The sequence below is a fragment of the Diadema setosum genome, chromosome 22 (assembly GCF_964275005.1).
Source record: "Diadema setosum chromosome 22, eeDiaSeto1, whole genome shotgun sequence".
NCBI lineage: Eukaryota > Metazoa > Echinodermata > Echinoidea > Diadematoida > Diadematidae > Diadema > Diadema setosum.
The window spans coordinates 6,394,630-6,420,058 of NC_092706.1; the positions used below are offsets into that span (position 1 = coordinate 6,394,630).

The 25,429-nt window shown below is 38.5% G+C and overlaps 3 protein-coding genes across 3 annotated transcripts in view; 1 reads left to right on the plus strand and 2 right to left on the minus strand.

Annotated features, from left to right (window-relative positions):
- The window catches only part of LOC140245059 (protein transport protein Sec61 subunit beta-like), a 231,514-nt gene that overhangs the window by 47,127 nt on the left and 158,958 nt on the right, over positions 1-25,429 (minus strand). The gene's annotated exons all lie outside the window — the stretch shown is intronic.
- Positions 1,950-13,964, minus strand: LOC140245510 (phosphatidylinositol N-acetylglucosaminyltransferase subunit A-like). The gene is made up of 13 exons (XM_072325078.1): positions 13,879-13,964; positions 12,076-12,166; positions 11,332-11,397; positions 10,558-10,680; positions 9,706-9,881; positions 9,167-9,282; positions 8,479-8,586; positions 7,408-7,514; positions 6,386-6,468; positions 5,419-5,504; positions 4,476-4,603; positions 3,037-3,192; positions 1,950-2,129 (listed from the first exon to the last, which is right to left on the minus strand). The coding sequence occupies exons 1-13, from the start codon at positions 13,893-13,895 to the stop codon at positions 1,950-1,952; spliced, it is 1,437 nt and encodes a 478-aa protein (XP_072181179.1). The 5' UTR covers positions 13,896-13,964.
- Positions 14,139-25,305, plus strand: LOC140245105 (ubiquitin-like modifier-activating enzyme 5). Its single transcript, XM_072324702.1, has 12 exons — positions 14,139-14,339; positions 15,257-15,302; positions 16,030-16,119; positions 16,896-17,005; positions 17,719-17,805; positions 18,522-18,603; positions 19,999-20,103; positions 20,952-21,079; positions 21,578-21,713; positions 23,680-23,758; positions 23,922-24,031; positions 25,056-25,305. The coding sequence occupies exons 1-12, from the start codon at positions 14,197-14,199 to the stop codon at positions 25,137-25,139; spliced, it is 1,200 nt and encodes a 399-aa protein (XP_072180803.1). The 5' UTR covers positions 14,139-14,196; the 3' UTR covers positions 25,140-25,305.

Sequence of the window (25,429 nt, forward strand, 5' to 3'; positions counted from 1 at the left end):
ACCCACAGCTTACACTTGCAGAACACAGAGAGCAAAGATATGCAGCAATTCAGGTAGCAAAAATTGGTAATTCAAAAGGCTGACATAAGCATGCGGATCAGATCTCAAAAGGCCCTTGCACTGTCGCGCTTGGCTGGGCTAGCTTTGTTTGCTCCCCATTCGCTCACCACCATACAGCGGAGGGCCTTGGCAAAAGGGTACTGTTTAATGGGACAATTTGCTTTGAGCTCATGATTTGCACTACGATAGCGTAAAAATTTGTACATGTCTGCGCAATCAGAGTCTCCAGTGTGCTTGGGGGTCCAGGTGGGAGAATCTCAAGTTTAAAAGATGCTTGAGTTTGGAATCTCTGGAAAATAATACATAAAAGTGATGAACATTTCATAGATGAAAACTGGCAGGGGAGGGAATATATTAAGTATTCCATCTGAACACTCTGACATGCCACTGAAAGAGGTTAGATGCCCCTGGGATGACGTTTAGATGCCTTTAATAAACCTCCATGACAGAGCACTTCAAGCCTCCTCAATTAGTTTGATTTGCCAGTTGTTGGCATATATATCTATTTTCCCCACGAAAAATAATATATAAAACTGTAAATATACCAAAATAACACATATAAAATAGCTCCTGTATTGCATAATATAATTTATCAAGTCACTAACCAGTATTTGGCAAACCCAAATACTATCTCACATCACATCACAAGCTGGGCTACTATTAACCCGTTGAGTATTGACTGATTCTGATTTTGTTATAACACACATTTTCCATAGACACCTGCCAGAGTATTCTCGGGACTCATCTATAACAAGTAAAAAGCCTTGAACCAGTATTCACAAGTTCATCCGTCCTATGACTTGTCAAAGAAATGGCTTACTCTTGGATTTTCAGCTGCAATATCATACTTGCAAAGTTATTTTCTTCCACAAATTCCCTCTTATGCTGGGCCATAATGTATCGGTAGGCTTACCCACCCTGGAGCAATCCTACACAAAAGCATTCCCGTGGAACAACAGGAATCTTGCGGTCATGTACATGATTACCCCTACTCAGTGAAATCACAAAAAGGTGGTTTAAAATTTAGGTCATGGTTCATGAACAATTTCTGTGCATAAATATAAAATAGCCCACAGGTTATCAGCAAATAACAGGCATACCTTACCTCTACATGTAGGTGCGGACGATATATAATCTCTTGTTTGCATAATACATGATAACTCACCTCTAAAAAGTAACCATGGAGTAAATCTAAAGCATTTGGAATTCTGGGCCTTTCTCACAAAACAGTTGTGCTGCTTGTTGCACAGAGCTCGACAGCAGATGCACCACGTGACAAACAAAACATGGCAAGGGTTAATTTAGCGCAGTACCATACACATTAGACCTACTACCAAGAACAACCAATATACCGTATGTCCCCCCAAAAAATTGCAACGGTACCCTCCGCAATGATAACTTTAAAAATCAATTGAAGTGAATCAATCCAAATACAATTTCAGGGTATGAAACTCTTATTCATTGCCCACATCTTACAGAAAATCCCATTCCATTTGCTTCAGTGGTCAAAGAGAAATGAGGAATTTTGTAGAGCATGTCAGGAATTCCTTGCCTCCAAGTTCTGTCTATTGTGTTTACACATTAATGTGCAGTTCCAAGAGCATTCAAGTGCTAAACTTCGAAGAATCAGACTCATGACATGCTTTACAACAATCCACATTACTCTGTGCCCGCTCAACCAAATTGAATGGGGTTTTCTGCAAAATGGAGGTAAGATGTTGTGCTTTAAGACCCTGAAGTAGCATTTGGTCAGTTTAATCATATTGGGTGTTATCAATGTTAAAATCTGATTGTAATTTTTTTGGGGGGACATAGTGTACAGAGAAATAGAAGGTCAAAGGGACAAACCACGACATCGTGGGGAAAGCGCTGTGGTATTAATTGCACTGTCAGCTCGAAGCGTACTCCGTACGACTTCCTTCGCGTGCTCTCCGCGTCTGCGACCTTGTCACCCTCCTTGTCACTGAAGGTGCTTGTGCTTTTGTTTTATCACTGTCATAATCATCGACAAGAGATGGCGCCCCCGTTGAAACTGGGGATAATGGCACTTCTGGCACCATATCTATGCCCTGAGAGAGAAGATGAGAGAAAAAATTAAATGACAACCTAACACTGAGACACATCAGATTACACTATAGACATTTACTTTGATTTACTTTTATTTGATACGGTACTAAATTTACTAGTGTATTCACCTGCCTTTGTTGCAGCACTTGTATTCATTTGTCCTTTCTTCATTATATCAAGAAACAAGCTCTAATTTTCCACAAACATCTTCACCCTCTCCTGTTTCTAAGAATTTAAGATGCATGAAAATACAGATGCATAATCATGATAACGATACTGCCATGACATGCTTCTTTGAACCAATACACAGTATGTCAGTCGGGATGAATAATGACAAGATGACCCAACTCCTGATTCTGAGGTATACAACTTGACACATACAATTCAATCCTATTACCATGGTTCCACAAATGTCTGGATACGTGTGCATGCAGAGTTGGTGCCCACAAAACCACAGAAGTTCTGTTTTAGATTAAATTATGAATACTTTGGGAAATTGCGACCAAAACTATCTTGGCATTATGGTGAATGGTAGCAAATGCCAAGATATCTGGTCTGTTTTCTTTGGAAGCTTAGTGTAATTATTTCGGCAATAAAATGCTGCAATGGTTAAATGGTTCCTAGGGCATTATTGTTAATGTGACCTCAAATCTTCGGAAGACATCTCCTCCTCCCGTTTTGTAAAATGAGGGTCTGCTTCAATATTGACAACAAAATACTGGCAGCATATTGAGCCAAATGTTGACAAACATTTTCAATCACTTTAATGGCTACCTGCACATACATTTTCGCAATGTCGATGTAGTACAATTTGTCAATCAGTTGCAACATTTCAGCAATGTTGTGCGTATGTGCACATTTTCGTTCAATGTGCATCTGTGATATATCTCATGAGCATGGCACACTCACTGTTCGAGGAAGGAACCATTCCAGAAAGCAGTAGAGGATGTAATTGATGGCTGCGATGAGGATGAAAAACTTCCCTGCCCATATTCCACACTTGGAGTAGCAGTGTAGCCTCTCTCCCACACTCAGTTTGGGATCATCCACGATGCTGTCATACACCTGTTGCCAACAAAGAGACAAATATGCATTATATATGCATCAAACAGAAAGCAAATGCATCCTGCCCATGCATAGCCACTTTACAATTTCAATTGGTTCCACACAAACACCTATACGATATAAGTTGGTCCAATAAAAACACCATCAGGATTTCTCTTGGTTTTAAAGGAAACAACTATAGATTCTGATATTTCCTCATAGAGACACTTGAAGGATTTACACTGGTCTTATAAAAAACACCTGTAAGATTTCCATTGGTCCCATGGAAACACAGGATTTATATCGAGGTTCCATAGAAACATCTATAGGTTTTTTATTAAACCTATACAAGCACCAATAGGATTTAGATTGGTCCTATAGAAACACCTGTAGGGGTTCTATTGGTCCCATAGAAACACCTACAGGATTTTATGGGTCCTTCAGAAACACAATGGATTTCTATTGGTCACATAAGAACACCAACAGAATCTTTGTCCTAAAATTTAACTTGCAGGCAGGACTGTTTTTCTTTCACCATTGAAGTGATGCGGACATACATGAATTTCTATGTAGGCCATTACATACTTTCATGATAAAAGCATACAATCATGTGATATATATATATTTACATCGTAAGACTTGCCTGAAACCCCACTGAGATACTAGAATTTAGCTTCACTGTGATGAATGTTTCCAGGAAGATAAAGGGCTTAGGTAAAGCAGACGGGTCAAATGGCATGCCACATTCTGAAATCTTAACTCCGACATCATTAACCCATTGGGGACAGTCTGATTTTGCTACAACATGCATTTTCCATAGACGCCTGCCCGAGTATTCTTGGGACTCGTCCTCAACGGGTTAAAGGTCCTGTTTACCTTTGGTAGCAGTGATTTAAAAAAACGTTCAAAATATCACATTTGATGCATATGTGTAGGTCTGTTGTATCACAAAACATCCTACCATATAACATTTTTGTGATAAAGCCTAAAATATACGGAGATATCAGTATTTTTTCTCAATAAACTGTAACTGTAAACGGTTTAGTCTGGAAACATTTTTATTATAACTATTGTTCATATTTTGTATATTCAACAATACTTAACATTGATTTTACTGATTCACATTTTTACGGTGGTTGTTTCTATCCCTAACTCACATTTTAGAATTATTTCAAACCACTTTTGCTGAGTTTTTGTTTCTTCTGCAAATGGTAAATTATGCCTGTAAGACAACTCCAGTCTTTGTCCTTTCAAATTTCACATTCACACTCTCGCTCCATAAGTGAGCATACATCATGCCTTACCCTTTCTGTTCTCTCAGCCACATTCTGCCATGTGTAGACGTGTGCCATGCGTTGGTAGACTTCCTCCGGGCTGTGGTAGCTCCCTTGCCTGTGCCTCTCAATCGCCTTCTCCAGGGCATTGACTATTCCTGCATGACACAATGATGAGGGTAATACTCAATATCTTACATCACAATTTTTTTTTTTAAGTTTTTAATTCTTTAAGAAGCATTTTCACTTAAAGGGGAGGTATAATGGGATTGAATGGGCATCCACTGTTAAAATATCACTTGATATACTGGATGGTAAAGACGTATCTGTACCTTATGCCACGCTTGAAAGAATTGTGTAGATCTATTCAATGCCTTCCCATGACAATTTACAATCAAAAGCTTATTTGTTTCACTTCATCTTGTCTTGTTACCTCCGCCAAGGGAGGAGTGTTTTCATTACCGTTAGTTTGTTTGTCTGTGCGCAAAATAACTCAAAATGTTGTGAATGGATTTGGATGAAACTTGCAGGAAAGGTTGAGAACGACACAAGGAACAGGTGATTAAATTTTGGTAGTTATCTGGAAGTATTTATGGATTTTATGAAGGATTTTCAATATTTGACAGGTAGGGTCAATGAACTTGGAAGTTCAGGCTGCAAATTTTGAAGGTTTTCATACAAGCACTATAGTGCATGCTCCAGTTTTCGTAAGGGCGTGGTGCGCCGTACAGCTGGGAGTTGATGACGTAACAAAAGGCTTCTATATTGGGAAATTGGGGAATTTTCAACATGCATACACCTTGTACGTATGGGTGGAAATCACTGATCTCAAGATCATTGGTGTAAAGTACAGCTGATTGGCAGAGATCTGCGCTCTCAGAGTGCTTCTCTAGTTTTCTATGTTTTTTTTTTTTTTTTTTTGGTCTTATCTTGGTATTTTCTGTGACAGTGTGCAGTCAAAAAACAGTCTCACCTTTGACACTTGGCTCTGTCAGTATGATGAGATCCGGTGGAAGGACCTCAGGGACTCCTCCAACTTTGGTACTCACAACCTGAAGTCTGTGGATAAAATGAACCAGTGATTTACACTCACTATCAGCCTTAAAGAAGACTAGAGCAGTTGATGTACATGTATTACATAGATTGTTAATGTAATCATGCATACACAGTACCCATACAGGCCCTAGTGTAAATGGACTCAAATGATTGCAAAGTAATATTGCAGGAGGAGCACCTTGGGTCTAATGTGTGCCGATATGATGAAAACGACTTCACAATCCAACCCCATGGCCTCAATATCCAGGAGGGAAATGACCAACACTTTTTTTTTAATTCTTTGTGCTTTTTTCTTATTGCACACCTTTTATTCCCAATTGATTCCTTCCTCTTGTCAGAGTCTCTTGCTGTTGCTATTTCAATCTTTTCCTTTCTTTATTCCTCTGTTGTTCCTCATCTTGTTTGAGGTTGCCTCCCTATTCATCCTTATCCTTCAAAGGTTGCCCCCATGGTCCTTGTGATCATCACTGACCCTCCTCTGCCTTTTGTCTGTCTACCCTCCTTTAATCCCCCTCCCTTCACCTGTTGGGCTCTTTGCCCATGACCTCCTACCCTCTTCTTTTGTTTTCTTTGTTCTGTGTCCCTAGCCCTCCCCTGACTGTTCTTGTTGTGCGTAGTCTTTTAATATATGTGATTGCTGTCCCTGCCTGTTTGTCATTTTGCCCGCGACGAAAATTCTGCTAGGATTGAAAGCTCAGGCCCCTTTTGACTCCATAATTAAAAAATGTTACATTATACAACCTTAACTGCTATCACATTTGAAGTTTTAGAGCTGATGCTACAGATGCTTCAGTGGCTGTAATTATACACAGGTTTGACTGCACTTTTCTACTGCAAAGGCCCTCCCTCAATATTCAATATTCTACCAAGGCTTGAGAACATACCCGCAAAGAGTGGCCTCCACGATGGCGATGCAGAAGGCTTCGGTCAGGGATGCATTGATGAATATATCCCCTTGGTTCAAGACCTGTGAGAGATGTTGGGAATTTCATAGGGGCAGGGTGGGGGAGGTGGACAGAAAAGTTTACTGACCGGTTGAAAAATGATATGTACTATCTTCCTTCAAACATCAGCTTCAATCAAATACAATCAATGGCTGCTGGAAAATGGTTGCAAATGTTACATTTGTATAATGCAGTGTGTTCCTAGAACATGCCCCCTGTGCTAATGCAATAATTAGTCTGTCGCTACATGTATGATGTAGGCTCCTATATGCTGGTATCTGCAATGCATATGTACATTTCATCTGTATTTGCCATTGCTTCAAAGCTCTGTAACTGTTTCTGTATGTTACATGCATCACAGGGAAATTTTTGAAAGACATCAGTCTCTTATTAGCTACCACATAAATCTTTGCTGCATTTTTGTTTTTGCAATGGAATGAAAGAATCAACATGTACATATCTTTTGCCTCAAATTATTTTACAGTTGTAATAATTTATATGTTTTTTTAAAAATAGTTTTTTTTAAGGGAATCACAAATCATTTATTACTGAGCAAAAAAAAAAAAATAAACACTTAATTTCTACAATGATTTAGAGAACTACCTGAAGACTTACAAAGGGATGACATCATCACTGCAGTTTGGTGAAAAATCATGGAGAACTTTAAATTCCACACTTTTCTTACTTTTTCAATCTAATTTTTCAAAGATATTTTCTCAGTTGTGGGTGTTTTGACTTTACTCCATTTAATGAATTGATGTGAACATGAAGTGGAGTTTCCCTTTGAGATTTTTGTCTCCAAGCACAGACGGAGAGAGACATTCACAGTGGGTGATGAATTAATTGAATTATATAATATAAACTTTCTAACAATGCCTTCACAGTGGGGTCATATTTGACCTAACAATTCCTTTCTGTACATTGCAAAGAGGAATCTATGTGAGACCGGTGTATCAACTCACATTCTTGACATTGGAATGTTCGACGGCTCCAAGCATGGTCACTCTCTCCTGGAGCTGGTGTTTCTCTCTCACCTCCTCGATGTCAATCCTCTTTGGTCCATCACCACCTTAAAAAAGATAACAACAATACAGTGCATCCCTGTTATAATGAACACATTTATAACAAAATTCTTGATACAATGAAGTAAAAATTCATGCCCAAAAATTATCATCTATATATCTTTGTATACTTTGCTATACTGTTTGCCTACAAGACATTTCATCATAACCAAAAAACAAACAAAAACCAAACCAAACAAACAAAAACCAAACCGAACAAACAAACAAACAAACAAACAAACAAACAAACAAACAAAGAATGCCAGTCCAGAGGACTTAGTTATAACAAGAATCGCCTGTAATACACAAAGGCAGAACATTGCATCATTTCCTAGGCTGTATGACTTTTATGAATGTCACGACATTACAGAGAAACAATTCCATGTCCTTGTCAACTTTATCGGAATGTTCATTTTGTAGGTGTGTGAGTGTGACTCTGTGAGAGGGTTTGAAAGAGTTTGACATATCCCCTAATCTCTCAATGTGGACACTTAATTTTCCTTTGTTCTTTTTTTGTTTTGTTTTGGTGGTGGGCAGAGGAGAAATTCTTTTGTGAAATCTGTGCTTCAAACGTTTAATCTGCATAACAATTCTTTATCCTTATTAATTTTGAATAGAATATTCTCATGGTGCACTGTGCACAAAATAATGTATATTACTTTGCTTACTGCATACACACAACTACTGCTGTGATACCAAACTTGAGGTGTTGATAGTGGTTTCCACCATTGCACTTCCTCCAGTGAGTCTACTTAAATTGTCAACACTGTCTTGCTCCTGGGGCTGCCACCTTAAGGAAATCAAAATTTTGCAACAGTTTCACGTACTTGTTGAAAGTCTCTTCATGTTGCTTCAGGAAAAAACAAACAAAAAAAAACCAAAACTTTTGACCACAAAAATGCCATGATTAGCTGAGGTCATATTCATTAAAGGAAATCGCTTAAATGCAGTGAAAGCATGCCAAGTGCCCACCTATCAAGAAATCCACATCACTGTGTGCCTGGCAAATAATGGGAATGATGCCAGCAAGAAGGTCCATTCCTTTCCTGTAGACAAGACGACTGACGACTACGATGGTAACTAAAACAAAAGAACAAAACATACATGAACAAAAAGTGTGCATTGTAGTTGATGCTATCTGCTCAAAAAGAATGAGTATGACATGAAAAAGTCCTACAAAACATCACATATGTATACATATATACGTACTGACACACATACATTGGACATACACAGACAAACACAAACACACCCAAATATATTTTCTTGCCTCTATTACCTCAGGATATGTATTTCACATCTTCCTCCTTCTTCTTCTGGTTTTGCCCATGACCTTCACTTCTGAAAATTATCATAGGCATCCCCAAACTACCAGTAGGTTGCGGGTCAGTTGCATCAGTGCAAGAGAATGGCTTGTGTGCGAATAAAAATATGATAGGGGTCCACCTCTTCATGTGATGTTATTTTTCTCACCTTTCAATTATTATCTAGGAAAAGTACTCTAGCTATCTTCAGATTTCTCCCAAAACATCATTCTACGACTGGCTGTCTGGTAGACTGTCTGTCTGTCTGCCTATCTGTCTGTCTGTCTATGAATACAGTGTAAGTATTTGTATGTATTTATATTTTGTGTCTGTCACTCTCTATTCCTCTGACTCACTTCTGTCCTGTCTCCTCTTGGATGTATCTGGTTTGAAAACTGTGGGATCCACTGCATTTGAGATGACCGAGACCAGCCGTGGGGGCATTGACGCCCTCAACACTGTGTTCTCTTTACTGCAAATGAATAGAATAACAAGAAAAGACATGAGAAAGGAGATATATCATCCAAGTGCATCATGACTAAAAAACGCAGTATATCTGAAAATACAAAATGTGTTGGAAAACATTCATAGAATATATAAAGGAAACATTATAAAGTCTTATACACTTTCAAAAAAGTGATAATTGTCTATTTAAAGTTTGGTAATCAGATGAGGTAATGAAATCGCCGACTATTTTCATTTCCACGGTACTTGTTTACACATTAGATATTAAACAGATGTACTAATCATTCCTTTGTCTATTATCTACGGTCACTCATTAAACAATACTCATCACCAAATCACCAAAACTATAGTATAACTGGATATGAGGGAGTAAGTTCTTCTCCTGAATCCATTTCGACATGGAAAAAGTCAGCGCAGGTACTAATCTCACCTTGTGTGTGAGACACAGATCACATGATTTACATCAGCCAATGAAAACTGCAGGATTGCGTTGGTGAGGATAGAGCTGGCGTCGGCAAATCCGAAGAGGGAGTGGTCTGTGAAGACGGTCTTGAGGCCCATCGTCTTGGCATGGAACATGGCTTCATGGGCCATGGTTGAGAAAGACTGCATTCAACATGGACAAAATAACTATTAATCTACAAGTCAAATAAGCAGATAAACATTTGAAGTTTTATATTACAGTATGTGCCGGCCTTGGGGACAACGACATGGATGACACCAGGTGCTCAGCAACATCTGTCGAAAAAAGCTGTGAGTGGTATGTCTATCAGATAAAAATTTTCATCCTCACCCTTCTAAAGACAACCCTCGTTTCAAATGAAAGCACAAATTACATCTCCATCTGCTGCATGTAAAGTACTAGTCAACTGATGAAATGTGACAGCCATGATTGTGGTCTATGGTAAATCCATTAGCTGAAAAACCCTTGTGGTAGAATTTAATCCACAGAAAAATCAAAATATCTAGGCGCACTGTGGTACATTAATTCGTTGGATTTCTTCATGGTAGATTACAGATTTAATTTCAGCTTGTATTTTTTTAGTAGAAATACCATCAACTGGGCCCTGTACAATGATGTTTTGCACAAAATTTCCGCATTCACAAAGTTCATTGTCGAACACCACTAGATCACTGTCTACTATCAAGCATATTAACCCATTGAGGACTAGTCCTGAGTATACTCACGCAGGTGTCTGTGGGAAATGTGTGCTATGTAGAAAAATCAAGTTGTCCTGAATGGGTTAGTAATTTCTTCCCCAAGTAATCATAAATTACTCACTGAATGGCCATGAACAATTGTGATATTTTCTCTGATGAGAATGTTTCGGATCAGAGGCAGTGTTGTGAACAGCGTTGGCAGAATGCACTGGTTGTAGAAAGGTCCAAATGGCAAATAGTAGACCTAGAGCAAGTTGAAAGATCAAGGGAGTAGGATTCCAATATCAGGCATTATCTATATCATATTCTGAAATGAGTATTTATCACACTTATTCTCTGCCGGTAATACACAAACCACTGGATAAACAACATATGTGAACTGTCAATAATTTCCAATAATTGCAACACTCTTTCTGTTGCTCTCCCTCTCTTTGTATTGGGCTTTAAATCTTTTTTAACATCGATGCAAATAACTAATATGGATCTTAAAAGATAAATTGCTAACATTAGCGTACAAGATGACAGAAAAAATGAACACATAAATTGGACAGTCAAAATGCTGGGAATTCCTGAATGGCTGATCGTAACTGTTTCCCTATTGTCAGTCCTCACATTTTGGTCAAAAAACGAAAACAAAAACAAAAACAAAAAAATCCCGTGGTGAACCTTCATCTGACCTCTGCATTGACAGAACAAGAAATAGGAATGTCTGTAATTATGTGCCTCTTTCACATGAAGCAACAAGCAGAGGCATCATTACAAAACAACAAAACAAAACAATGACAAGAATAAGAACAACAACCACCAAAAACAACAATAACCAAAAACAAGAACAAAACACACACAAAAATAAACCAAACCTTGGATTACGCAACTACCCAAAATGGCTACTCACCTTGAGGTAGTTGGTAAGGTACCTGATACCGGTTCTTTCGCCATATGCATGGGTAATTACAATCACCTGGAAACAAGAAATTAAACAAGCACATGATATCAGTCCCACAATGTGAAAAGTAACAGCTGTCAACATGTGAATGCTTCTAAGATTCATTCATCCTCACTATCAGATGTTATTTCTTAATGATTTCACTTATATGGCTTTGCAAAAAACAAGTAGAAACAGAAATGAATGTATGTAGATTAGAATGATACTAAAACACACCTGGTATGTGTATTTTTGGTAACATAATGTAGTATCTTTTCTGTCTGAAAGCACATACTGGCACTGACATTTTTCATTTAATTTGCTAAGAAAAAAAGAGAGAAAGTCTGCTCCCTCCTCATCACCCCATCCCCCAAACTTTTTTTTTTTCCCATCCATATTCTTCTTCCTTAGATTGTGGATGCTGGAAACACAGAGGATAATGACATGATGATATGACAGACTGATGTCATATTTCCTTTTTTAGGCTCCCTAGAAATTATATTCATAAAACCAGCTTTGCAGATCAGAGCTCCAAAAACAAAAACAGCAAGAAAAACAACATAAAAAAAAACCAAAACAAAACAAAAGACAAAAACAAAGTTGAATAATAAACAGAATTTGAATTTGAAAACTGAAAACAATTGGCCTGGACATGCAGTGTAGCAAACTCATTTTAAGGCAAACAACGACTAGGATCTGCTGAATTCATTTTACCTTGTGCCCCCTCTGAAGGAGACACTGCGACAGCTGGTATATGTGACTCTCAACACCCCCGGTGTTTGGGAAGAAGAAATCTGAAACCATGCTAAGAATGTGAAAGGAAGACATAAGAAAAGGAAGAGAGAAGGAGATACGAGACATATTTGAGACAAACTGGTTGACTAACATTTTGAAAAAAAAGCAGAATAACTGCTAGCATTATTATAAAAAAGTATTAGCATTAACAGATACGTATATGACCATGATGACAGTCAACATCAGGGTAAGGTTCAAGATGTAAGTAAATTTAGAAAGTTTGAAAGTGCAAACAATTCACTTTTAGGGTAAGGGCACCAGTATTCGGTCAGGCACCGGTATTCGGTCACTTATCACTAGTCACCAGCCAGTAAGTTCAACTGTCACAACACACGCAAATCACACTAATTCACATACTTGCACACTCATTCACAACAGGAAACTCCCTTAGCCCCCTCCAAAAATCCATCCAAAATCCCAAATTTTACCGTCAAAAGTGCAGAATCGGCGCTACTTTCCAAAAGCGCGCGCGGATAAGGCCCAGTTTTAAGAGTACGGGTCGCCGAAAAAGCGCTAAAAATCGAGAAATACGCCGTTCTCTCGCGGGATTTTTCGCTTATCGCAAGCTTGGAGTGTAAATGGTATCCTCAAAAACGCAAAAGAAAAACAAAATGTCTGTACGTGCCGATACAGTGTCCCAATGTACAAGGGTTGAATGCAAGTGCCGAGGCCCCAGTATTCGGTCACCAACGGTCGCCGCAACTTCCCCGATGCAATTTTGCGCCAACAAGGTAGCGCGCGCGCGCGTTTTTCAGCTGCCTTGAACACGCATTGACTTTGAACGCGCACATCGCGTGACCGAATACTGGAGCCGATGACCGAATACTGGGGAATTTTCAAGGTGAAATATTTCGCGATTTTGTGCAATTCTGTGAGATATTTAACGAAATGAAAGTTGAGATTAAAGAAATTTGATATATTTCACATACATTGCTGTAGATATGATGTATGTATGTATTATTTTAGTTTGAAAAATATTGCAAAAAAGCTTAAGTGACCGAATACTGGGGATGTTACCCTACTCTCTCTTTTTTTTTAATGCCTTCACACATTTCTCCTCATTTCAGCTGTTCAATTCTGTACTCATCTTTAACCCTCTAAATTAATAATTTCCTTTTCAAATCTTCCTTCTGATGTCAACAAGCTCGAGCATATAGAATAGTCAGTGACTCACTGACACCGACAGGGAAGGGTGCAAGTGTACTCCAAAAGTGGAAATTTTCGCGGTGTTGAAATTTTCGTGGATTTTGCGCAACCAGAGCACAAGTACAAAAATAAAAGCATGCTAATATTTTTGCTTGCCATATGCTCCAATAGCTACTGTCTTCATTCCGTGGAATTAATAACACATAGCTCCTCTTTTAATCTTAACTGACCAAGTGCGAAAAACTAATTAGTCCCGCGAAAATATCCACTTTTAATTTTACAGTAGCAGTAAAATTTACTTTTGCTCAGGAAGTACAAGGTCGCAGTCGTAAATTTTCTAGGGTCGGGTCAGCTGTCAAGGCTCAGAGTGAGGACGGGAGAGAGAGGAAATGCTAGATGCTACACGTATTACACACTACACTGGACTAACTACATTACACAGACCCAACGTCAAAACGATTTCTGCTACCGTCATCATCATACACTGATTACAGTGCATGGGACTACGAAATTGGTCAAAACATGTATTTCAGTACTTGGGACTGAACTACAAAAGTCTAACTAGCTGCTACTCACCACACGTTATGCTTCATTTCTCTCAACTGAACGTTCAGTCCGTGAAAGAAACGAATCTGGATGAAACTGTTCAATAAACTTTCAAGGCTGCAGCAAACCGTTTTATATTTTTTGCCGGCTTTCTTCTCTTTAGGGACATTTCGGTGCAGAGTGGTGGTGACCGCGACTCTTCGCTTTCCTTCTGTTCCAGTTCCGGTGATGTGCGTGCGGTGTGCACACGTACATATCAAACACAGCAAAAGCAGCTGGAAAGTGGTAGAGCAACGAACATATGTTTTCTGTGGTTTGACCAAAAAGAGAGTGATTTTAAGCACGAGCATGGCTTCCCTCGAAGAACTTAAAGCGAAAATCGAACATCTTGAATCGGAACTTAAAATAGAAAGGGAACGAAATGAAAACCTGGCGGGCAGAGGGAGGATAGAAACGATGAGCGCCGAAGTTGTTGACAGCAATCCCTACAGGCAAGTCTGTGATTTCAGTCCCACGTGTTTAAAAGTGTGTGAGTGAGGAGAAAATGTGCTGAAGATAATTGGGTCTAGTGTAAAATCTATAGCCACTGTCAGTTATAGGTTAGTTTCTACTATGATCAGTGACCAGTGTTGAGTGCATGACTGGAGCACATAAGTACAATAAGATATTTGTAAATTTAGAGACAGTCCAGTGTGATCATATCACGATGAAGAAGATGAAGCATCCATTGATCCAATCTAATTAGTCTTGCCACTCTTGGATCACTTTTTTGGATCTACGTACTAGTTTCTTCTCCCATGAATGACATGATCCCAGAATTCAAAACCCACAGACCCAGTTACCAGTAATAATGTGGGAAGGAGCAGTACAGAGGAAGATATCATGTCAATGGATGATTTCCATCATATTGAGTGAAGGTAGGTATAAGACGCGGCACCCGCACCAAGGACGAAGGTTCGACCTCCCATGCAAAGATTTGACGCTTCTACCATGCGCAAAAGCATATAGGTTTCTACATGTAGCAGGCGGTCAAATTTTGGATGGCCTTATGGTCCAATGGTGGCCATGGGCGGCTTGCTTTGACTATCGGAGAAAATTTGTGAAAATAGGGACATGTCAGTTTTCAAACCTGGAACGGATCATTTGCTAACATGTCCAAGATGTGCCTGTACGTGTACATGCCACATGCCACAGCATCTGTCTTTCAAAAAGTCTCAAAAAATATAGTTTTTGAAAATGAGGAGAGAAAAGGAAGCAAGTCATTACAAAAAGCTGTGATGGATGCTGGTTTTTTTCCTTCAATTGTTATTTATTTTTAATCTTTGACTGGCGTATGCTTTTCATAATTTCTAAGTTTGATATGACTTGAATATTAAGAAGTAATTTTCCCTCCTTTATCTTTCAACAGTCGTCTTATGGCGCTCAAAAGGATGGGTATTGTTGACAATTATGAGGTAAGTACTGGTCATGATGTTTCAGTCAGAGTCTTATTTCTTAGTTTGTTTCTAAAATGTGGCTCATGCATTCCTATAGTACACATTGTATGCAAAATGAAGATGCAAAATGCCCATCTCAGAATTATTTTCCTTTTTGCTTACCCCTGGTTTCCAGGTTGAACAGTGTCATCACAGCATGAATATTTTAAGCACGTTAGTCATTCTTCCTGGATGATCAAAAAAAAAAAAAAAAATAGCTCCAGGTCAATTTTGTTTCTGCTTTTTATCAGTTGTTCACTGTTTTTGCATAAAGCCAAACATAATGGTCTAATGAAAACTAATGTGTAGCTACTTATCAATGGACATCTGAGAACTTCTCTGGAACCAAAAGACCATTACTATTTTTTTCTTATGGTCAGTCAGTAGAAAGGATGCATGAAATTCATGCATGATTCTGTATTTTGTCTGAAAAGTAGCGTCCTTGTTAAAGAAATAGTTCTAACATAGCAGAAGTGCTAACTGCCACTGTGTTTTTTTTTTGTTTTTTTTTAGCATTTTGTACTGTTTTATGTTTTTCTAAAACAGTCTTACTGCACCATATATCTATCACAGGAAAGGTTAAAACACTGTTATTCCTCAAAAAGTGACTTGTCAGCCCTCAGAATACTGTAGTCCTGTCTACAAGATTGGCATCCTTATTGTGAAACGATCACATCCTTTAAACAATTCTCTCCCTTTTCAACAGCGGATCCGTGATTTCAGTGTTGCTGTGGTTGGTGTTGGGGGTGTTGGTAGTGTGACAGCAGAGATGCTCACTCGATGTGGAGTTGGAAAGGTAATGATGAGAAATAATTATGTAGAAATCACATAAACATTGATTTAATGTGAGAGGACGAAGAATTACCAGTAGTTTCAATCAAGGGAAGTTTACATAAAAGATAAAACAAATATTTTGAGTGAAGCAGTGTAAACTGGAAATAAGTGGTACACCAACAAGGATTGCTGAGGAAAAAGACAAACTGCCAGAATGTTTGCCTGAGTAAGTCAATCATTATAACCCTTGCATGGCTCAGAGAACCAATGTGGTCATTTAGCTATGAAGTTCTCTTGGTTTTATCACTTTTACAAAGATTTATGGTGACTTTATGTCAATGGTTTGATGTCTTTAGTCTTTTAGGATGTGTAGAATGTGTGTGTGTGTGTGTTTGTGTGTGTGTGTGTGTATCTTTACTAGAGAGATATAGGAAAAAGCTGAATAATGTTGATGCTGACCACTGATGACCAATATTTCCACCATCATATTTGATTAATGATAATTCTTTTCATTAACATTATCATTAGTAAGATTTTTATGATTGATGAAATTTTGATGTTGATAATGGGATCATTATAATCATTATTATTGTCGTCATCATCATTATGTGTAGTGGTCATTTATGTGTTACCATAATATTTGGTTCATCTTCATCAATATCATCATTATTACAACAGATGTTCTTGGTTTCATGACTTCTTTTGCTCACAGATTGAAAACATGATGGCTTCTACAGCATCTGTATTTTGTACTGTGGTGTATAACAACTCTGTGTGGTTCCTTTTCCTTCACTTCAGCTGCTCCTGTTTGACTATGACAAGGTAGAGCTGGCCAACATGAATCGTCTCTTCTTTCAACCTCACCAGGCTGGGATGAGCAAAGTCCAGGCTGCCAAAAAAACACTCAGGTGAGACTTGGGTCAAACCTGGTCAACCAAGGAGGAATGACCACATGGACATTCTCTTCAATGTGAAGACTTCTCTGTCCAGCTCGTTTAAAGAGATTGTATAGACATTGCTGTTGATAAAGGGATGAATGTTTTAAATTGAATCGGACTAATGGAAATCAGTGAAATAAAGGGAACAGAGTCTGTGAATGGAAATTGAGCTAAATGATTATGTGGTAGTTGTAGCTGTGTACATATCAATGTATTTGATGTCGTATATCCCTCACAAAAGAAAAGGAGAGTATGAAGGAAATGCGTAGGTATAATGGAAATAAGTGCTTTGAAGGGTTTAAATCATGGAGAAATGATATGGCCAGGAAGAAATTAAGAAACTGGTTAGCATATTTTATTATTATAATTATTATTTTTAATGATGGACAAAATGTTGCTGTCAGGAATGAGTACATGTAGGTGAAAATGCCTAAGCCTATTTTCGATATTTATTTGTTTTTGCTTGTTGTGTTATTTACATGCTGTAATGCTGTGATATTGAATATGTCATATTCTAATGCCATTCAGATGTGATCCAACTTCTGATTTTTACCATCAATGAGGCATCAATGAGACAAATGCATGAAAATATGGAGAACCCTATAGTTGCTAGTTTAGATAGCACAGTGTGTTGCATGAAAGATTACTTTTCTCTCTTCCTTTATAATTCTATTTTCTTTCAGAAACATCAATCCAGATGTGGAGTTTGAGACCCACAATTATAACATCACCACCATGGAAAACTTCAAGCACTTCATGAGCCGAATTCAGTGAGCTATTACTCAAATTTCTTTTGCAACAAAATTAGTAGATATTATGGCTAAATTTTTTATTTTCATGACATTCCTTATTGCTGGAAATTTTTACATTTTATCTTTTTTTTTTTCATGTCTTATCTGATTATTAAGTGTGACCACATTATTTTAGCTCTTGGATTGTTATTTTTTGACTGTTCCAAGAGAACCCCAGTTTGAATGGATGAACGAGATGAAACTGTGCATGTACATGTAGCAATAATTGAATAACCACAGCACACAGCCAGAATGCTGACATAGGATGTTGAACAAAATGAACATGCACTTTGATGGGAAGATAAGAACTCTCCATGAGGCTGGGTCATTGAGCCTTTGAATTGACATTATCTGAGACCTGTTTCAGTTTCATACAGCTGAAAAGTATTATAATATGATGTGTATGTGATATAATATTGTTTTACAAAGCAAAGATTAAGAGAGTTGTGTACAGAGCATATGCTGTCACCCACCTGTAAATGTAATGACAAGGTTGTCTGATTATCCCATTTCAACATTTGCTCCACATATCCACTTAATTTACAGACTTGATGCACACGACAAATTTTAGCCAAGCACGTTAGAAGGGGAAATGTTTACATTTGCAGTTATGAGCATGTTGTCTTTGTTAACAACTTCTTTAAAATTAATGTGATAAAGACTTGATTTCATATTCTGAATTCTACTTTCGGTAGGAATGGTGGATTAAAAGGAGGTTCAGTCAATCTAGTTCTGAGTTGTGTGGACAACTTTGAAGCGAGAATGGCCATAAACATGGTAAGTTTGTCCTTTAACGCTAAAGGGGCCGGGTTTTTTTGGCTATGCTCAGGCCGGGGGGGATGGATTCCGCCCCCCCCCCCCCCCCCCCCCCCCCCCCCCCCCCCCCCCCCGAGATCTCGGCCATCGGTGGCGCGATCGCGATGAAATTTTGCATGCGTGAGACCTGCGTCATAATCTACAAGATTGTGTCATAAGATTTTTTGAAACAATCAATTTCTAATTTTAATTAATTAATTATGCAAATTAAGCTCAAGATCATATTTTAGCCTAATTAAAAGCATTGAGAGTCTAATTTTTGGTCTGTAAATCTGTTGCAGCATATTTAACGATTGTATATCACAAAAACTTCCAAAATTCATTTCAATTCTTATGTATTTTATTGTTTTCAGAATTTCTTATGTGTTTCTTTGTTTTTCAACTTTTGTTTTTTCTTTGTTTTTTCATTGGAAATTGTCACTGACCACTTTTCTACCATAATTAGCACAAAACTAATCAATGAAAGTGATTAATTGTAAAAATAATCAGGTTTTTATGACTTTCACGACAGAGCACTGTTTTCCATAGGAAATGTACACAAAATCACAAAATTGTGCCCGTTTTGGGGCGACATTCCGTTACAAAAATGGGCGTGGCTTTGCAAAAGTACGCGCGGACGTCGCAAATTTGGTCTCAAAAGTTGCGCGAGACTTGAATGAAGAAAGTCAAGAAGCCTCGCGATGAGGCCTTCTCGCGTAACAGAATTATAGCGCGAAACGTCGAGGGGGGGCGGATTCCGCCCCCCCCCGGCCCTTTTAGGGTTAACTGCATTAACATTCGATATGGTAGATTCTCAACTCAACACAATGCAAGTAGCAAGTGGAAAAATGTGATTTTATGTTTAGGACTGAAGGTCTGTACATAAACCCAGCTGTGCAATGAATGCATTGCTTGTCAGTATGTTTTGTAGTTTAGGGTCACAAAAATGTGTGACTCTATTACTGAAAGCTTTCAGGAAGTCCCAAAGTATAGATTGTTTATCCAATAATGCATTTATCCAATAATACATTATGTTTCACTCATGGTTAGCTTTTACAGTACCCCTTACCATGCCAATTTGTATCATTTTATTCAAGTTGTGATTTTGACAATAATACTAGTAATGGTAATACTGATGATGATCACAATAATGATATGTATTTTGATATGAAAGTATACTGAATGTTATTTTTCAGCTTGACTCAATTGGAAGTTTGCTTTTGTGCAGTTGACCCCCTTTTTGTTGTTGTTTGTGAAATAAGCTTTCTCTTGTGAAAGAATTTAGACAGTGCAATTACGCCAATCTGTAACAGTATTACAATGATACCCATTCATAAGCTTTGACCAGGTGTACTATATAATCTTGGTAATTTCCAGGCATGCAACGAGCTGGGCCAGCACTGGATTGAGTCTGGAGTCAGTGAGAATGCGGTCTCAGGTCACATTCAACTCATCAAGCCTGGAGAAACAGCTTGTTTTGCTGTGAGTGTGCACTTGTTTGTCCACAACTTCACTCTCCACCTTCTCACATATTTCAGGCAGTCATCATGTAATTTATCTGTGGGTGATGAATTATTATTTACCCCTACCTAATCCGCCTCCACCACCCATACCCACAGAATATATAGGGGGGGGGGGTATGTTGGAGTTGAATTTGTCTGACTGTTAGTCAGTCTCTTGATCCATTGCAATAAATGTTGCTATGCCAACTACTCCCTTAATGTTTCAGTGATTTAAGTGGAATTTGATATCCATAATAATTGTAAGGAGTACAAGATGGGCAAGGCATACTATAGCTGTGTGTGGGAGCAAGGTGTTTGCAAGGCAACCAGGAATTGTGGCCAAAATCTTTCCTGTCAAAAAGCTAAACGGTTTAAGTATTGATTATTTATGATATTTCTAGCTTGATCTCTCTCAGTCTATGCTGCATTATTGTTTTGAGTATCTACACTTTATTATATGTAATAAATCCTGTAGCATACTGTAAAACGATAAATGTTCGTGTGCATTTAAATTTCGTGAATTTCGCAAGAGCCAAGATTTGCGAAATTAAAATGCATGCAAAAGTTCTCGTCTACACTGTATGCATTGAATACCAATGGCAATTTGCAAAAATTTAATGCCGCAAAAAAAGGCCGTCAGCTCCAATTTGCGAAAATTTTGTGCCGCGAACATATCTTGTTTTACCGTAGCTTTGATGGCGTTTTTTGTCGTCGGAGGCTGACTTTCACAACATGTATACAATTCTTGCGATGAAATGACAGCGTGTTGTCTTTTAGCTGATGTTGGAGTTTGATCACGCGCAATATCCTTGTAACATTTCATCCCAGTGTGCCCCTCCCCTCGTAGTGGCGGAAAACATTGACGAGAAAACGCTAAAGAGAGAGGGCGTGTGTGCAGCCAGTCTACCCACAACCATGGGTGTTGTAGCAGGTCTCCTTGTACAAAACACACTCAAGTGAGTCAAGATTCTTCTGTCTAGTTTTAGTAGTTTCTATGGCATTGGTAGCCAGTACGAATTTAAAAGTTCAACTGCTCTTCTGTTGAAGTCCTCTTGATCTGTATTTCAAAATTGTCATATACAATATGTAAGTGGAGGACTACCTTGGGTTCACTGCCCCTCAAGTTTTAGATGTTGTGGACCTCTTTTTTTTAACCTTTCCAAAATTCCTAAAATTTAGTTCTGAAGATGGCATCACATATCAGAAGAGAAAACAGGAGTGGAAAAATACATTGACTTATTCAAAATTTGACTTGCCCTATTAAAGTACTGCATTTATCAATAAAACAGTTCGGAATTTCCCTTCCTACAGTTCAGACAAAACCTCCCTGACTTTGAGTAATTCATCGCAAAAGATACCTAGATTTTTGTTTTGACTTAGCAGAGAAGAGAGAACATAAGATCTACAAACACACGTGCATTATCTGTCTTTCTTAACCCCCCAACCTCGCTCAGGTATCTACTAGAGTTTGGCAGTGTGACACACTACCTTGGCTACAGTGCCCTCCAAGACTTCTTCCCGACAATGTCCATGAAACCCAATCCAAATTGTGACGACAGCTTCTGCAAAAAGTGCCAAGAAGAGTACCAGGTATTGTTGAAAAGTTTCTTTGTGATTCTGTCACTGAAAAATAAATGGCAGTATCTGGAGCTAAAAAGCAAATCTAAACCTGTTTAGTTAGAGCAAAAAGTTTCTTTGTAAGTATGTCTGTGCGAAATATGGCTCTCTCATGCTCACCAGAATACAGGTGTTTGCTGATAGAAAGCTAAACTGCATGTGAAATGTTTTATGGTTTGCAGTGTAATACATTTATGAAAGTGAAAATGTCACAATATTCTGTTTCAATCTGTAGTGTCCAGACTTAATCATGCCATGAATAGTAACAAACCACATATTAGCAGGGTTTGTAGTAAACTCAAAGACTCTTGTAATTAATCTTATTTGACCAAACCTGTGATTGATCAAACAAAAGCTTCAACTTTTACAGTATCATTTCACTTCCATGCAGAGTGCCTCCTTATTGCTGGAGGATTAACATACTGCTCAATGGTTCGTTCCCAATCTTGTTGCACAGTTGTTAGAAAACGAGAGACATTGGGGCATTTGTCAAGATACAGAAAGGTTTAGTTCTGTACAATGCTGCAACATCTTGACTAAAAAGTCAAACAAAGAATACTTACTTACTTGGGTATACTTGGGTGTAGAGACTGGAAGCAAAGCTTATTTGTCCCTCATTACAGTTCTGTCCCATCTCAGGTAGGGCTCATATTTGATTGGGTTATTTCTCCAGTGTCTTTCTAAGGATGACTTGAATTGGTTTATGGTGGTAGCGTTGATGACTTCCTTGGGTAGTGCATTCCAATTGTTAACATTTCTTATTGAGAAAGCAGACTGCCTCAGACTAGAATGGATACGTTTGTTTGACAAGTTTGAGATCATGACCTCTCGTTGTTGAACCGCTGGCCAACTGGAAGAATTTAGAGGGATCTACTCTGTTGAAGCCTTTCAGGATTTTGAACATCTGTATCAAGTCAGCCCTCTGTCTTCTGTAAGCCAAAGTGGAAAGGTGCAGTTCTCTGAGTCTTTCTGGGTATGTCATTTGTTTCAGTTCAGGAAGAAGCCTTGTTGCCCTTTGCTGGACCTTTTCTAGCATGTCCTCATCCCTCTTCAGTGTTGGGTACCATACTGAGTTGTAGTATTCCAATGTTGGTCTCACAATTGTTTTGTAGAGTGAGAGAACGCCCTTCTTCTGCAGAGTTGTAAAAGATCTCTTTATCATTCCCACTTTGATGTTGGCTCTTTTAGCAGCATTTGCTGTGTGTTTACTGAAAGACAAATTCTCTTGAAACAGCACCCCCAGGTCTCTTTCTTCACTTCCACATGTAATTAAAATGGGATTTGTGTCAGTATCCAATGTATAGTCATACCTGTGGTTTTTCCTTCCGTAGTGCACTACTTTGCACTTACTCTCGTTGAATGGCAGTTGCCATTTGTTAGACCACTTTGTTACTGCATGTCTGTCCCTGTGTAATAAGTCTGAGTCAATATTGGAGTCCACTATCCTGTATAACTTAGTATCATCTGCAAATAGTTTCACACTTGAATCAACTGTAGGTCGTAGGCAGGTCGTTTATGAAGATGTTGAACAATGTTGGTCCCAGCACACTTCCCTGTGGTATGCCACTTGTCACAGGAATGAATTTTGACTCCTTCCCGTTGATCGTCACTTTTTGGGTCCTGTCTGTAAGGTAGTCATCAATCCAGGCAAGTCAGGTACCATCTATTCTGTATGATCTAAGTTTGCATATCAGATATGTTGTGAACGTTCAAAATTTGCATGGGATCAGGGAAGTCAGTATCTTTCACTCAAACAGAAATGTATTTGTAGAGATACATCAGTGTGTGGATTGTGTCTTTACAATGGTTGTAATGATAAAAAGAAACAATGAAAGTGGCAACTTGCATAATACACATTCCACAAACTGTGATGTTACTGGCACTATTGAACCACTAGTGACTTCTCTGGAAGTAATTTCTTTTCATATTTTTCCTGCAGAAGCAGCAAGCTGCCAACCCAATTGTGGAGATAGAAGAGAAAGAGGAGGAGGAAGTCCTACACGAAGCCAATGAGTGGGGTGAGCTATGTGTATTTGTCATTCTAGGGGTCATGACCTGAGACAGGGGTCAAAGTTGGAGAGCAAACTGGAATTGAGGAGAAAGAAACTTTAAATGAATGCCAGATATTTTGTAGTTTAATTTGTGCTTATTGCAGTTTGATGTCGCATTGGTATCTTTCAGGTATCGAGCTAGTATCTGAAACAAGTGTGGATGACCTATCGAGTAAACCTGCCCCGGAACTAGCATCTGGCATCTCGTATGCATATGACAAACCAGCAGAGGACTCTGCGGTAAGGACTATCTTCACTGTCTGTAGTTAGTTATGCTGTATTGTTTTGCCCCTGTGTAATGTAGTTGTCTCCAATCACTGACTGCACTATGAGATTTCTACACCTCCTGGTATCCTTCTTTTTAACCCTCATTCTGTGTTGATTCTTCTATCTGTGTGGAAGAATCTTCCTTTACCCTTTTCACTCTTATGCATTTCCAGTGAGATAAAAGTGAACATCTACGGAATGCTGTGATTCTTGCATTTTGGATTATTGGCTATTAAACAGTGGGATAGAATAGAAATTGGCAGTTGATGGAAGAATTATCGGCAAATTTAATGCATCTTGTCACTTCTCTGCTGATAACGTTGAATGACTTCCTGCCTATGTATGTCTCCATTGTATTCCATTTTGCTTTATTTCTCTTCACCTATTCATATTTGTTTTTCTTCCAAGTGTGATCCCTTCCAATATTCTTAGACTGTATCCAATCTTCCATGTATGTTTAAAAAATGTTTTGTCCAAACTACTAATTCTTGCATCGAGTTGTTTTTATTGCAAGTGATTGACAAATTGCCTTTCATCAATGTAAATATTGGGCTATTGGGCGGAAGCTTGATAGTCTAGTGGATATGATGCCTGTTTAGCAATCAGGAGGTCATGGGGTCGAATCCCACATGAGTGTGTATGCCCATGATTTGTTGTAATGGCTACTACTCAAAGCACTGAATAATTGGTATTCATTTATGTCATTGAATAGCAATTTGTTAGTTACAAAAATGTTTTATCTTTATGTTTTCAATGGTATGCAGTCTCTTTATATTTCTTATGTCTTTTATGTCATCTCAAATCAAACTGCCTCTCTCATTGTGTGTGTTGGAATGTAGCTTTACCTGTGTGTCCGTAAATGTGTGTTTCATCTGTCTGTCTCTGATAGGCTTTTTCATTCTCTTTCTCCCAGTGACCTGCTTATGCAATGTTTTCTGTCACATGATCTTCAGTGTTGTCGTGACAGAATCCATTCTCCATTCCTGATTATTTCCAGGTTGCTGATCCCGCGGGAGCCACAGCGGCCGAAGATGACGGAGAATCCCTGGAGGACCTCATGGCGAAGATGAAGAGCCTGTAAAGACCACCTGCGTATTCCTTGCCTCTGTAAAAAAGATTGAGTTAAAGACACACTATATGCATCATATTATCGGTCACAAGAATGGAAACACTCTGCCACAGCCTTTTGCCATGTGCTGAACAGAATTACTCTGTGGAGATTATTCCCTTTCCATATTCCTTTTTTTTTTTTTAAATCGGTTCTTCTTATCATAGAAGGTGTTATTACTGCATGCCATTTGCTGTGCAAAAACACAGTGAATATCAATATAGGCTCATTTGGATGTCAAAGAGAAAGGATATGACATAAAG